General features: G+C 46.5%; 1 protein-coding gene across 1 annotated transcript in view; it reads right to left on the bottom strand.

Moving 5' to 3' along the window:
• Window positions 1–12,638, bottom strand: part of LOC136173320 (inhibitor of carbonic anhydrase-like) — a 40,936-nt gene that overhangs the window by 9,195 nt on the left and 19,103 nt on the right. Inside the window, exons 7-12 of the mRNA XM_065942847.1 lie at window positions 10,323–10,501; window positions 8,836–9,007; window positions 7,221–7,372; window positions 5,154–5,244; window positions 3,979–4,035; window positions 1,453–1,608 (exon numbers count right to left, since the gene is read on the bottom strand). Of these exons, the coding sequence (XP_065798919.1) occupies window positions 1,453–1,608; window positions 3,979–4,035; window positions 5,154–5,244; window positions 7,221–7,372; window positions 8,836–9,007; window positions 10,323–10,501 (807 nt within the window). The remainder of the gene's footprint in view (window positions 1–1,452; window positions 1,609–3,978; window positions 4,036–5,153; window positions 5,245–7,220; window positions 7,373–8,835; window positions 9,008–10,322; window positions 10,502–12,638) is intronic.

Genomic DNA, 12,638 nt, shown 5'->3' on the forward strand with positions numbered 1-12,638 from the left:
GAGAAAAAAGAAGCTAGTATGTTTTCACAAAAGCCAGGAGACTGTGGTTTAAGATGATTCAAAGGGAAGGTCATGAAGGAACAGACTGGAGCCCATCCTTCCAACTGAGCAACACGGAGGTCCTGGTAGCCTTGACCAGAGTTCTCCCTGTGGAATGAGGCAGGGGAGTCACCCACAGCAGGGAGTGCAGGGGTGAATGGCTCAGACCATGATTTTAAGAGGTCTAGCCATAAAGGCAGAAGGAGAAGTTTAGGAGCTAGAGGGGACAGTAGGGAGACGGAGGATTTTTAAAGATGAAAGATGTTGGGTGCATTTACAGGTTGATACTGGGTGCATTTACAGGTTGAGAGAAATTGTTGCATATACCAGAGGAAGAAATGGAAACTGAGGGTGCAGCTCTGGGGAGGGGGTCAAGGCAGGGACCAACAGCCAAGTGAGTAGGAGGACTGGCTGAGCAGATGCAGCCAGCAGGAGCCCTGGGCTTTGTTGGTGGGGTATTGATGGGAACTGTCCTGATGGCTTCAAGTGTCTCTTGCAGAAGCAGAAAAGATCATCTGCTCAGAAAGGCTGGTAGACAGGTGAAAGTGGGATGGAGGTGTATGGACAACTAGGACATTAGGGTAATTACTGGGAAGTGTGGGGAGTGGAGCAGAGGAACAGTAGGGGTGCTTGTGAGCCTACGGGGGGGGGGGGGTAGGCGGTATGGGTGATGCTGAGGCCAGCGGCTGGAACATCTGCATGGAATGAGTTGCTATGCCCTGTGACATTCTCCATCTGTGTTCAGCTGCTCAGGTGCAGAGCACCAAGAGAGTGGGTGATGTGGTTCCTGCAGGGTTGGGGCTTGTCATATGACTGGGGAAAGCTCCTGGAGGAGCAGGAGCCTTTTAGGTATTGGCCAGAGTCTTGCTGAAATGACTAATATAGAAATGTAAGAGAGGTGAAGGGTGAAAGTGAAAGCTAAAGCACTCAAAGGGTGAAGCTGAACCGTACTGGTGTAACGTGTTCAATTAAGAAAGTAAGTTCAGGTCTCTCGTCTTCTGAGATCGTCCACATTCTGTGTATGTGTGTATCTCCCCAAATAAACCTGTTTTACACTTAAAACGGAGGGCAAGTTTAAATGGGAAAACAACACATGCACACTAACACACACATTACGCATGCACACCTACACCCACTCTACACTCCACTCTTGTTTTGCCAACAGGCCTCTTCCATGAGCCAGACGAAAGACATAAAGAGTAATGTATTTCCCTGAGATCTGCTCTTTGAGCCAAACCACTTACGCGGAAGCAAGAGGGGAGGAGAAAGGGGGGTCCTGCTAAAGAGATGTGAAGCAAGTGCACATGTCTATCTAGCCCCTGTCCACCACCCACTTATGCCATTCGTTGAACTGAATTTCTCCCCTACATAGGCACAGGCCCATAGGCACACCGCAACTCAGAACACACTTACCAAATTTACATGACCCAGTTTGATTGTATATGAAACCCATGGGGATGTTCCAGCCAGCAGAAGTGCCAACTGCAGTGTGGCAGGACTTCTTGCCTCGCAGAGAGTTCCAGGTTAGGTCGGCATCTGACTTCTTGACCACTGCCACAACGTAATAACCTTGCAACAGATACCAAGATGCAATTTCAGTACCTCCCAGGTCCTCCCTAAAATTTACTCCAGAGCCACTGCAGCTAACCTTCACCTGTCAGTCTCTCAGGGAGGGAGAACTGTGTGAAGCCACCTGTTTGAGTATTTCTGTTGAGTAGAAGTCCAAAAGAAAGTGCTTTAATGACTTCCATTTTAAAGTTAAGTCTCTGATTTTCTAGGTTTATAGTAATACCATTTTCTAATGATGACAATTTAATCTCCTTTCCTCAATTTTTTATAAAAACACTCTTTTTCTTCTCTTACTGAATTCATTCACAAAATAATGCCAAATATATTTGATGAGTGTGAACATTCTTGTCTTGTTCCTGATTTAATAGGAACACCACTGATATTTGATGTAGTCTACCACAGTATTGTGTAACAGAATTGGGCTTGTTAAGTAAGACCTAAACTGCAAGGCTGAATTTAGAGACTGAAATCATGGGTAATGTGGTTCATCACCACCACTCCCACCCCCTCCCAACACACATACACACACCTTTTCTTGCTGTTGTGGTTCAGATGTCTATATATTCAAGCCTAGAAAAGTTGGAAGTCAACATGGCAGTGGAAGACCTCCCTCACCAGTTACTAAACTTCCTCAGACAAGTCACCCAGTATCTAGGATCCTAGATCTCTCGTAAATGAAATGATAATAGTAATACCCATTTAGGTACTAATACCTATTGAAGGGGATGAAATGTGCTAATATGATCATACTGTACATTAGGAATGGGAAGGGGAGGTTATATGGATGGGTTTCTGGCCTTGTAGCTAGTGGCAGCAGTAGTACTAGAGCCACTTTCTTGATGAAGCAGATTCTCCTGCCTACCAGACTGGGCTCTATGACACCATTCCAGCAGCCAAACACTGTTAAAGTACCTTTCTTTGAGCTGTAACAATTTCAACAAAATGCCATTAACTATTGTCATCTGGGGTGTGTGTGTGCGCGCGCGTGTGTGTGGCTTCGGGATTAAATCCTCTCCATCTCTACTCCAGTCTAACCTTCTCCGTCACCCTGGACTGTCTTCCAAGCATCCTCACTGACCCACATTTGTATATCATTGCAGTTCTTGGAAATTTCAATCACCCATGAAGCAATTACAATTCTTTAGGACTTCATGTATTTTATAATCAGAATGACTATATGCTGGCCCTGGGGGATGGGGATACGGACCCAATTCAGAGAAGACTGTTAGCCAGGAAAGCAGGGAGGAAAGAGGAACAATATATCCCAGATTTTGCTCCCTTCAAAGGGGAGAAGCTGTGGGGTGAGCGACTTTGCACCCCTGAGGCCTCTGCGGAGATGGGTGGTGCAGGGCCTCTGTGACCCCACACTTGTGCTGTGATGCTTCAAGCCCCCACACCTCCCCTAGCTATCCTATCTCATAAGAAATTCCAAACCCAAGTGAGCACTTGTTTTCATCTCAAGATCCCTTATCACAATAGTTTTCAAAGTTTAATGCATATCAGAATCATTCTGAGGGCTTGCTAAACCATAGACAGCAGCAGCCACATCCTGGAGCTTAGCAGACCTGTGGTTGGACACAAGAAGGTTCATTTCTAATAAGTTCTCAGGTGATGATGGGGCTACTGGTCCAGACACCACACGACATACACAACCACTGCTCTAGTCAATGCCCTAGATTACCCAGGGCACCTCAGAAACAGATAAAGACCATTTCTGCCCATGAGATGACACAGATGGCAAAACGTGTCACCTGGCCTCCTATTCTGAAGAGGAGGTTGACTGCCCTGCTATTCAAAGCCAGCCACTAAAAGCTAAGGGTTAATTTCCTTTCCCTCCTCCTCTTCTTCAGTAGCAGCATCTATGACTCCCCTCTTCCTCCTCTGAGGCCTCCCCTGGGCCCCAGAAATGTCAGGAATGGGCTCCTGTCCCTTGCAGAGATGGGGAGCAGCCTGTAACGGGGAGCACGGTGGTGGGTCAGGAAGGGCAGTGGGTTTCCCATCATGGTGCCTCTGAACAAGCCCAGGTGCAGCCACTTGCTGGCTGCGTGGCCCTGGGCAAGTCACACAGTCCCTGAGCCTCACTTTCCCATCTATGTGACACACACAGCGACACCCACATTCTAGAGGATGGCTGAGCAGGAGCAGTGCAAGCAGGAGCCCTCTGCCCACTGCCACATGCTCCACAAACAGAAATTATTACACAGCTCCCAACAGATTTGCTCCTTCACAGCGAACTGTGGCAGGGTCATCTCTCTCTCTCTTTTTTTAACAAGTCTAGTAATGTTGGTTTATTCGTAAGGCTTTCCTTACCCCCTCTCCCCCACAATAGGCCTTTACCTTTGAGCCCCAGTGTTACTGATTCTGACTCACCTTTCATAGGTGTGTTCACACACTTAGACCCAAGCTGCTCTTTGCCATCTTGAGACACTAAAAACAATTGAGGTACAGGTCATTAAACTCTCACATTACTCAAGTCATGATTTTCTCACTCTCAACAGTCAAGAACAAAATTAGGAGAAACGCTGACCAAGCAGTTTGTCATTGGCCATCAACAAGCTGAGATCCTGCCATCCTATTTCACCTCCTCTCCCCTGACCTTTGCTATTTGAAATTAGCCTCCATCCCAGAATTAGCTCAACACTTGGGGAGCTACAGAGAAAGAGAATGAAATGCTCATTGAAGGGGGTGAGGGGGAAGCAGAAGCCATATAAACCTTCACAGAGGTTTTTCACTTTGCTATGTGATTCTAGGCATCCTGACATTCTTCCCTTCAGAGCTCTGGGATGTGCAGGCAGTCATTACAGTCTTGCTAGGTTGTAAAGGGAAGGGTCCAGTCCATGGTTCAGAAAGACTGGTTGCAGTCCGCATTCTACCCTGGACACCTCATTCAACCTCCCCAAGCCTCAGTTATTATGGAAATACCACTATTTACTTCACAGAGTTGTCTTGTTTTGAAGGATAAAGTATGGTTTCTCACTGCCTAGCAGCTTTGGGGTTTAATAAATGAACCAGCTTTATTTTTCCTGGTAGATGGATCCCCACCAAGACCATGACCTTGTAGCCCCAATCCTCAGTGTTCTAACCGCTAGAGTGAGTGCATTTGGATTAGTAAACTTGGCAAAAGGATCTAGGCACCTGTGGCTCTTTCTTCATTGAAGAGAATGGGGAGAGGATGGTTTTGACTTCCTTATCTGTGACAGAACGTGTTTTCTTCTGTACTAAGCCATGGAGCCAGTCAGCCAGTAGAACTGTCCACCTGAACTGGTGGGCGACTAACTCAAGGGCAATTTAACGAGCCCTGTGGCCAGTTCTGTGCCATGGTCTCCAATATCACTCTTCCAGCAATAAAGGTGTTATTTTGATTTCTCTCCAATTTCCACATATATCTTAGCTGGTTCTGACTCTGGGAAAATAGATGTTATCTACTAGTACCCTATGCTCCAAAAACAGCTATTGCTATCTCAACACTGAAATAAATTATTCTTCACCTTTCTATGTCCATAGGCCAGAGGGAAGAAAACACAGGGACCCTCCCCTCCACTTACAGTAGTTCTCTGCCAGGACAGGCACCAGACCACACTTGCCCGCTGTGTAGATGAAGCCTCCATCCAAGCTCATGGTGTCAGCTTCTCCTTTCTGAAGTTAAGAAATAAAACAGTAGCATAACATTGAGGTTGTTATCCTGTCTCACCCTCAGAGGTTTCCATCTTATTGGCTTCACGTTATGTGTCTTTGTGGTAAACCAAATGGCATATGACCCAAAGCTTCTGCCACATAAACACAGGGTTTAGAAAATGGGACACGCCCGTGGTCCCAACCCAGATCATGCTCCTTAGACATCTTTGTGCCCTCCATGAGACCCCATTCTTAGTATGGGACATGCTGTCACTACATTTTCTTTGTGACCATTGTCATTCACTCAACAATCCACGTGGTCAGACTTAGGGTATTTAATCTCTTTCTACGGGAGATGTTTTCTTCCATATGGCAGAGTTCAGTTCTGTTTCTATAATCCCATTAGCACTCTAGTCTAACTGATAATTTACTAAAAATTAACTTATGATTTTAATCAATGAACTTTTCCAACAACAAAGTCAAAAATGCATACTTATATTTATAGATAAGGTCATGAAGAAAAAAACATACAGACACAGGAACACTCTTTGCGGTTCCCCTGCCAACTGCTCTTCTAGAAATCTATCTTAAAACAGTAGTAACTACAAAAACAAAAGCTTACCTTACTATGTGCTGGGCCCTTTTCTAAACACTATTTCCTCATGTACTCCCTCACAGAACCCAGTAAGGGAGGGTACTATAATTCTCCCCCTTTCATACATTTTTTAACTGAAGCAGAGAGAAGCCAAGTAGTTTATCCAATAGATGACTGGATAAGATTTAAACTAAGATTCAAACTCAAACGGTTTAATTTTCTTAGCCTCTGCTCATAACCACGATGGAATGTGTCAGCCTCTGGGACTGACTGTTCCAGAGGACACATCCCTAAATACTTTCTATGTACATTTTTTTATCCATCAAATGAGTGAAAAAAATCTCTTTCATGGGCTTATCATGAGGATTAAAGGAGTTAATACAAGTTAAGAGCTCATACACATGCATGGCACACAGTAACTCACTCCAGATATATTCACCATCATTAATATTAAAGAGATACTCAAAAATATTGATGGGCATAGAACAAAAATATCCATATTATCCAAATAATCCATAATATCCAAAAATCACATATTATCTATAATAGACAAGGATTCAGAAATAATTCAAATATAGGCAGTTAGAAATTGGTTAAATAAATTGAGGCATAAATATTTGGTGATCTATTATGCAGCCATTAAAAACATTTTAAACGAATATTTCATTACCTAAGAAAGTGTGCCAATTGTGCTCAAGAATTGAAATAATAACTGTTAAAATTTATTGACTGCTTATTACACACTAGGCAATGTTACAAGCACTCAAATTCATTTGATCCTTATAACAGACAAATTCAGGAGACTATATAAATTGCAAGACCTTAATATTATGGGTTAGTCCCAGAGAGGTTTACCGCAATTATGATCTTTTGAAGAAAAACTGTAGTGTTTTCTAAGTTTGTCAATTTTTCCGTCTTTTATTGATAATTTTTTTTCTAATCTCCAAAACTGAAATGGACAGCTATTAACAACATAACACCATCACTCAAAAATTATAATGAGTTTTGAGTTGTGAAGTTGTAAATGATATTATTTTTCATTTCTCTTCCAGCATGTAGTAATTTTATCACAGGAAAAAAAAAAGTTTAACCTGTCCAGAGAACCAATAAGGTTGATTTGCTTTCACAATCCACATGGGCTCTGGCCACAGGATGTCACCCCGCACCCTAGGCAGGACCCCTCAGAGCTCCCTGGACTCCAGAGTTGAGCTGAAGATATGGGGGAGGTGGGGCCAGTGGGGTGGGACTTCAGAGAGTGGGCTGGGGGAGGCAGCATGTAACAGGCGTGTCTCAGCCTCACAGCTGATGGGAAGACACAGGGAAGGGGCCTCCACCACCAAACGCACAGCAGCGCTGCATGTCCAAGTGTCCAAGCCCAGCTGCAGAAGCAGATCCTCCTTACCGCGATGGCAGCAATGCAGTCCTCGGTGCTCTCCTCCATCGTGCACTTCAAGATGCCCCCGCTCAGCGCACTCCACTGGTTACACTTGACATGCTCGTGATGGCCCACTGTGCACCACATCACCCTCTGGGGATCTTCTGCCTCTGGGACTGCTAGAGAAGAGCCAGGGATCCAAAAGAAGCCCCCAGATGGGGGAAGGATTCCAAGTGGCTGCCCAACCGGGCTCTTCCTGGCAGCGGCAGAGTTGACGTGTCTCACGCCCATGTCACCACCTATTCCCACATATCACCTCCAGGAGAAATGGCCAACCTGGCTCCCAGACAGAGCAGTGAAGGCAGAGCAAGCCCCCTCCTGATCTCCCTACTCAGACATCACCTCCCCAGGGGAAGCCTCTGCCAGCACCAGCCCAACTCAGGGCCTTCTGGGTTTTTTTCTCACAGGACGGAGATCTCCCATCCAGGGAGCAGCCCTCAGTTGGAAGTTAGTGTCATTTGTCCTGGGTGAGCCTCCTTGTTCCACCCCCCACCCCCACACACACCTGCTCCTGCCACCAAGTATGTCCACATCAATCACAAGGGCTTTGGCAGATGTGCCATAACTACTGAAAAAAAACAAAGAAAGGAAGGAGGAAGGAAGCATGGACAACCAAAGGAAAGCGAGCGCTGGATCAGGGCTTGCTGGATCACTGTGTGCTGGATCAGTGTGTGCTCAGTCGCTTCAGATGTGTCCAACTCTCTCTGACCCTATGGACTGTAGCCTGCCAGGCTCCTCTGTCCACGGGATTCTTCAGGCAAGAACACTGGAGTGGGTCGCCATGCCCTCCTCCAGGGGATCTTCCCAACCCAGGGATCGAACACAAGTCTCTCACGTCTCCTGCATTGACAGGCAGATTCTTTACTAGTGCCACCCCGGAAGTCCCAAACTCTGAAATTCTAGCTCTGATCCTGGTGGTGGCAGAGGCTGTGTTCCCACTTCAGTTTAGGATGGGCTCTATTCCTTGTCAAATAGACCCGCTGGGGCAAGCCTGGCTAACACAAAGGAGACAGGACTGTCCTTACTTAAATATGAAAGTCACTCAATCGTGTCTGACTCTCTGCGCCCCCATGGACTATACAGTCCATGGAATTCTCTAGGCCAGAATACTGGAGTGGGTAGCTTTCCCTTCTCCAGGGGATCTCCCCAACCCAGGGATTGAACCCAGGTCTCCCACATCGCAGGTGGATTCTTTACCAGCTGAGCCACAAGGGAAGCCCAAGAATACTTGAGTGGGTAGCCTATCCCTTCTTCAGAGGATCTCCGCAATCCAGGAATCAAACCAGGGTCTCCTACATTGCAGGCAGATTCTTTACCAACTGAGCTATGAGGGAAGCCCCCGTCATTACTTAAGTTACCTGTAATCTGAAGGTCTTTTAAACCCTTTTGTGGCCCCAGGTTCAGACATTTTCCCAAGTTCAGCAGAACATCCCCACAAGAACCCAGCGCAGTTGACCCTCCCTTGAACCCCGCAGGCCAGTGTGGGTTGGGTGACGTGGGGCTTGCAGGCCCCAGGAAAGCCTCCACGGCCCCGCCCTTCCCTATGCCCAAGCTCTCCAGGCCTTCCCAGGACCTTACACACCTCTCCCCAGATGCTGAATAACCGAGAAATACTCATATCCCAAGTAAAGCTTGGCATCCATCTTAGGTGGGACTCTTAAAAAACCAACGGTGGCATCTGTAAATAGCAGGTCTTTCCCATGAGGAGAGTAGAAGAGTTGGAATTCTGCTGACTTGTCTTTTCCAAAGTGTTCCTGTTCAAGGGATAAAAGAAATAGTAAAGGATGGAGGCTGGCAGAGAGAAGCAAAGTAAAAGCAAATCCCCAGCTCAGGGGAATAGAAAGGGAGAGAAATACGAATGCCTGAGAGTGACGACCATGGCAAGACCCTCCAAAGTCCTTGTGGTTCACAGGGTTCTCAAGTCTTCTTCAGCAAACACTTTACTCAAATCCCAATTTGTCTGCCTTGTGCAGCCTCAGGGAAACTGCCAGGGGCTGTCCCCCAGGTTCGTACAAAGGGTAATGGTCTCCATGGGTCAGGAAGCTTCCATCTCCTATGCTGTGTTCCCACGGGTGGGGCAGCCAGTGACAGCGACCTTGTTGCTGGACATCTGATTGTCCTGAGTGGCTCCTGTGGGCTTCGTCCTGGAGTGGGTGTTGATCCAGGACCATCTAGCCTGGGGGTCATGAGCCTTAGGTGCACCTGATGCCCCAGGCCTGCCATGAAGGACTTCTAGCAGTCCCTTACTCTTTCTGGCCCTCCCAGAAAACCAAGAGCCCTTTGCTTGTAACCCCACTGACTGGCCCAAAGCTGCTCCTGATGGTAGCTGACAGTAGCACCTACCCACATGCTCTTTGCAATGTCTCCTTTTTGCTTTTGCAATGGCTCTGCATATTGCCTTCTCTGGCAAACCTCACATCTCCTTGGAGTGTCCACAGCTTACTCTTGGGGCCCAGAAACCTTTCCAGATACAGCCTGCAAATCACTCTCTTCAAAGTACACAGTTCATGCGTGCAAGGCTGTGCCCCATGGCGGTGATCTTTGTATACAGCGTGCTCGCTGTGTGTGAGTGATCCCACGGCAGGTCTGTGTCCAGTTCATCTCTGAATGCCTAGTGCTGAGCACAGGACACTAACAGAGATGGGATAGGTGACAGACGTTCTGGGAGGGAGGGCCTTCAGTGCAGGACACTAAACGCTCACAGTCAGAACCTGCTGCTGAGGGGTCCAGGCCAGTGGGATGAGAGGGGAGCAGCTCCTGGAAGAGAGGCATCTACATTGCAGCTTGAGGATCCCTATACAACCTCGAAGAATAAAATGGGGCAACAGTGGCCTTCTGTAGAGTCTTTGGCCCATGGTGTTGGTGATGCCAAGGAAGGGAGTTTTATGGTCACTGCTGCCCATCACATATCCAGACCAAGTGCTGGTCAGTGAAGCAGAGGACATATGGTGTGGTTCACACTGTGCCCAACACCAGGACTTCCACAGTGGCTGGAAGAGAGTGAGGGAAAGCACCCCAAATCCAAGCAGGAACCCCTATGCAGGAGGGGAAGACAGGGGGCAGGGATACCTGAGCCTGATTGAGAAGCTCCCAGATCAAGTCTTCTTTGCCATCCACACTTCGGGCCACGACGGCATGGGAAGGGACCCGGGCCAGATGGCACCCCTTGTATGCGTCCACAGGCATCCGAGTGTTTTCCCTGCAGAGCAGCTCATACTGGTCCCTGTCGGCCTGGTTAGCCAGGTTCTCTAGAGGAGGGAAGCCTACATGAGCCGACAGCCGGCAGACCATGAGCTGTGTCGCCCACCCCTCCCAAAGTGTTTGATTAGGGATTTGTTGAAATAGCTTGCCAATCCCAAGATGAAGCCACTCCTGTCTGTGATTCTGCATCACCATGGAAACTTAGATAACTTCCTGTGCCTGTAAATGTTCTGCTTAACAGAAATGCAGTCTATCCAGTCAGCCAGGCATCCAATGTCAAACTAACTCTGGGCTCTATACCTCCTTCCTTCTTTCTTCTCACCCTGGGCAAAGTGACCCTGGCCAATCAGATATTATGTTTTTCTCTTCATTGTTCTTTATTCTCTATCCCATCAAAGCTTCCTGCCTTCTGCAGTTTTGCAGTTCTCTGGAGACTGAATGGCCCACTTCAAGAAGTGCTAAAGTCTATATCACCTGAACTGTCTTCTTTCATCATTTTTTAACAGCCTGGAGAGGACTAAAAGAGAATCTTTTCCAAATACATTTAGACAGGTGAGGATGCTGAGCCCTCTGGAGATGAAATGACAGATTCTCACTGCAGAGAGACCCAGGGCTGGGACGCATGCTCTGCCCAGGGCTCTGCTAACAAGAATGTTGACAGCAAATGCTTTCTGAGAGCTCATAGCACACCAGAGACTGAGCTGAAGCTCTCTATGCTCTGTTTCTTTTAATCCTCATAACAACTGGGGGAGGCTGGTAATGTGATTATCCCATTGCTGAGATGAGGAGACTGAGGCTCAAAGGATTAAGGGCACTCATCAAAGTCTGACCTAGTCTGGGGCTGACACAGAGCCATGCTGTGGGGACAATTCAGGTCCATCACTAAAGTGGCAATACTCCTCTGGGGACAGAGTCTGCTGGGGGAAGGTGGCAGCGGGTTAAGAGATGGATGGAGGCCAATGGACCCAGTCAGAATACTATACAGGTACAAAGAAGGACCAAAAAACTGTGTGAGGAAAACAGACTCTTTGGCTCCCCTAGTCTAGGTATTAGAAGGTATTCTGGGTTGAACTGAGTCCCCCTAATATTCACATGTTGAGGTCCTAATCCCCAGCACCTCAGAATATGACCTTACTTGGAAACAGAGACAGTACAGGGGTAATTAGTTAAGATGAGGTTGTAACTGGTATCTTAGAATACTAGCACAGAAAAAACACATTAGGTAAAAAGTTAGGAAAGTGTAGACTTTAGTCAACTAAAAAAACAAAAAACAAAAAAATCTATATGGAACTGCAATGTACCAAGAATAATAAGACATTTTGGAGAAAAAGCAAAATGAGTTGAAGCAGAGCTGGGCTCAGAAGATGTGAAACATTACTTAAAAACTATAATTCAAGCTATTTAGCACTGATGCATAGATAGACAAATACATTGAACAGGATAGAGCAGTGGTTGGAAAACTACAGCCTTGTGCAAAATCTAGCTCGTTGTCTGTTTTTGTAAATAAAGATTTTTTTGGAAACAAACAAACAAAAAGATGAGGTCATAGTGGAGTAGGGTGACTCCTGATCCCATATGACTGGTATCCTTCCTAAAAGGGGAAACTTGGACACAAACAGACACACACACACTGGGAGAACGCCATGTGGAGGGAAAGACAGAGATTGGGGTGATGGAACTGCAGGCCAATGACACCAAAGATTGCCAGCAAACAGAAGCCACAGTGGTGGGGGGAGCATAGAACAGGTTCTCCCTCACAGCCCTCAGGAAGAACCAGCCCTGCCAACACCCCAATCTTAGAATTCTAGCCTCTAGAACTCAGAGAATGAATTTCTGTTGCTTAAGTCACTCACTATATTAGCCGCTCACTATATTTCTAGGTTCCACATCTGCAAACATTTTTTTTAAATTCCAGGAAATTCCATAAAGCAAAACTTGAATTTGCCATGGAGGCAACTATTTGCATAGCATTTACATTGATTAAGTATTATAAGTACTCTAGGGACTTGACAACCTGCAGATGCTGGTAAACTGAGAGATGGCTGTACTCTGTAATGGCAGCCCTAGAAAACTCATATCTTAGGTTGATAAAATCTTATGCTGAAAGAGAATGAGTAATACAATTAGAGTGTCTGTGAACAGTTCCATTTTAACCAGACATGTTGCAGAGAAAACACATTTTAA

The sequence above is a fragment of the Muntiacus reevesi genome, chromosome 8 (genome assembly GCF_963930625.1).
Source record: "Muntiacus reevesi chromosome 8, mMunRee1.1, whole genome shotgun sequence".
Taxonomy (NCBI): Eukaryota; Metazoa; Chordata; class Mammalia; order Artiodactyla; family Cervidae; genus Muntiacus; species Muntiacus reevesi.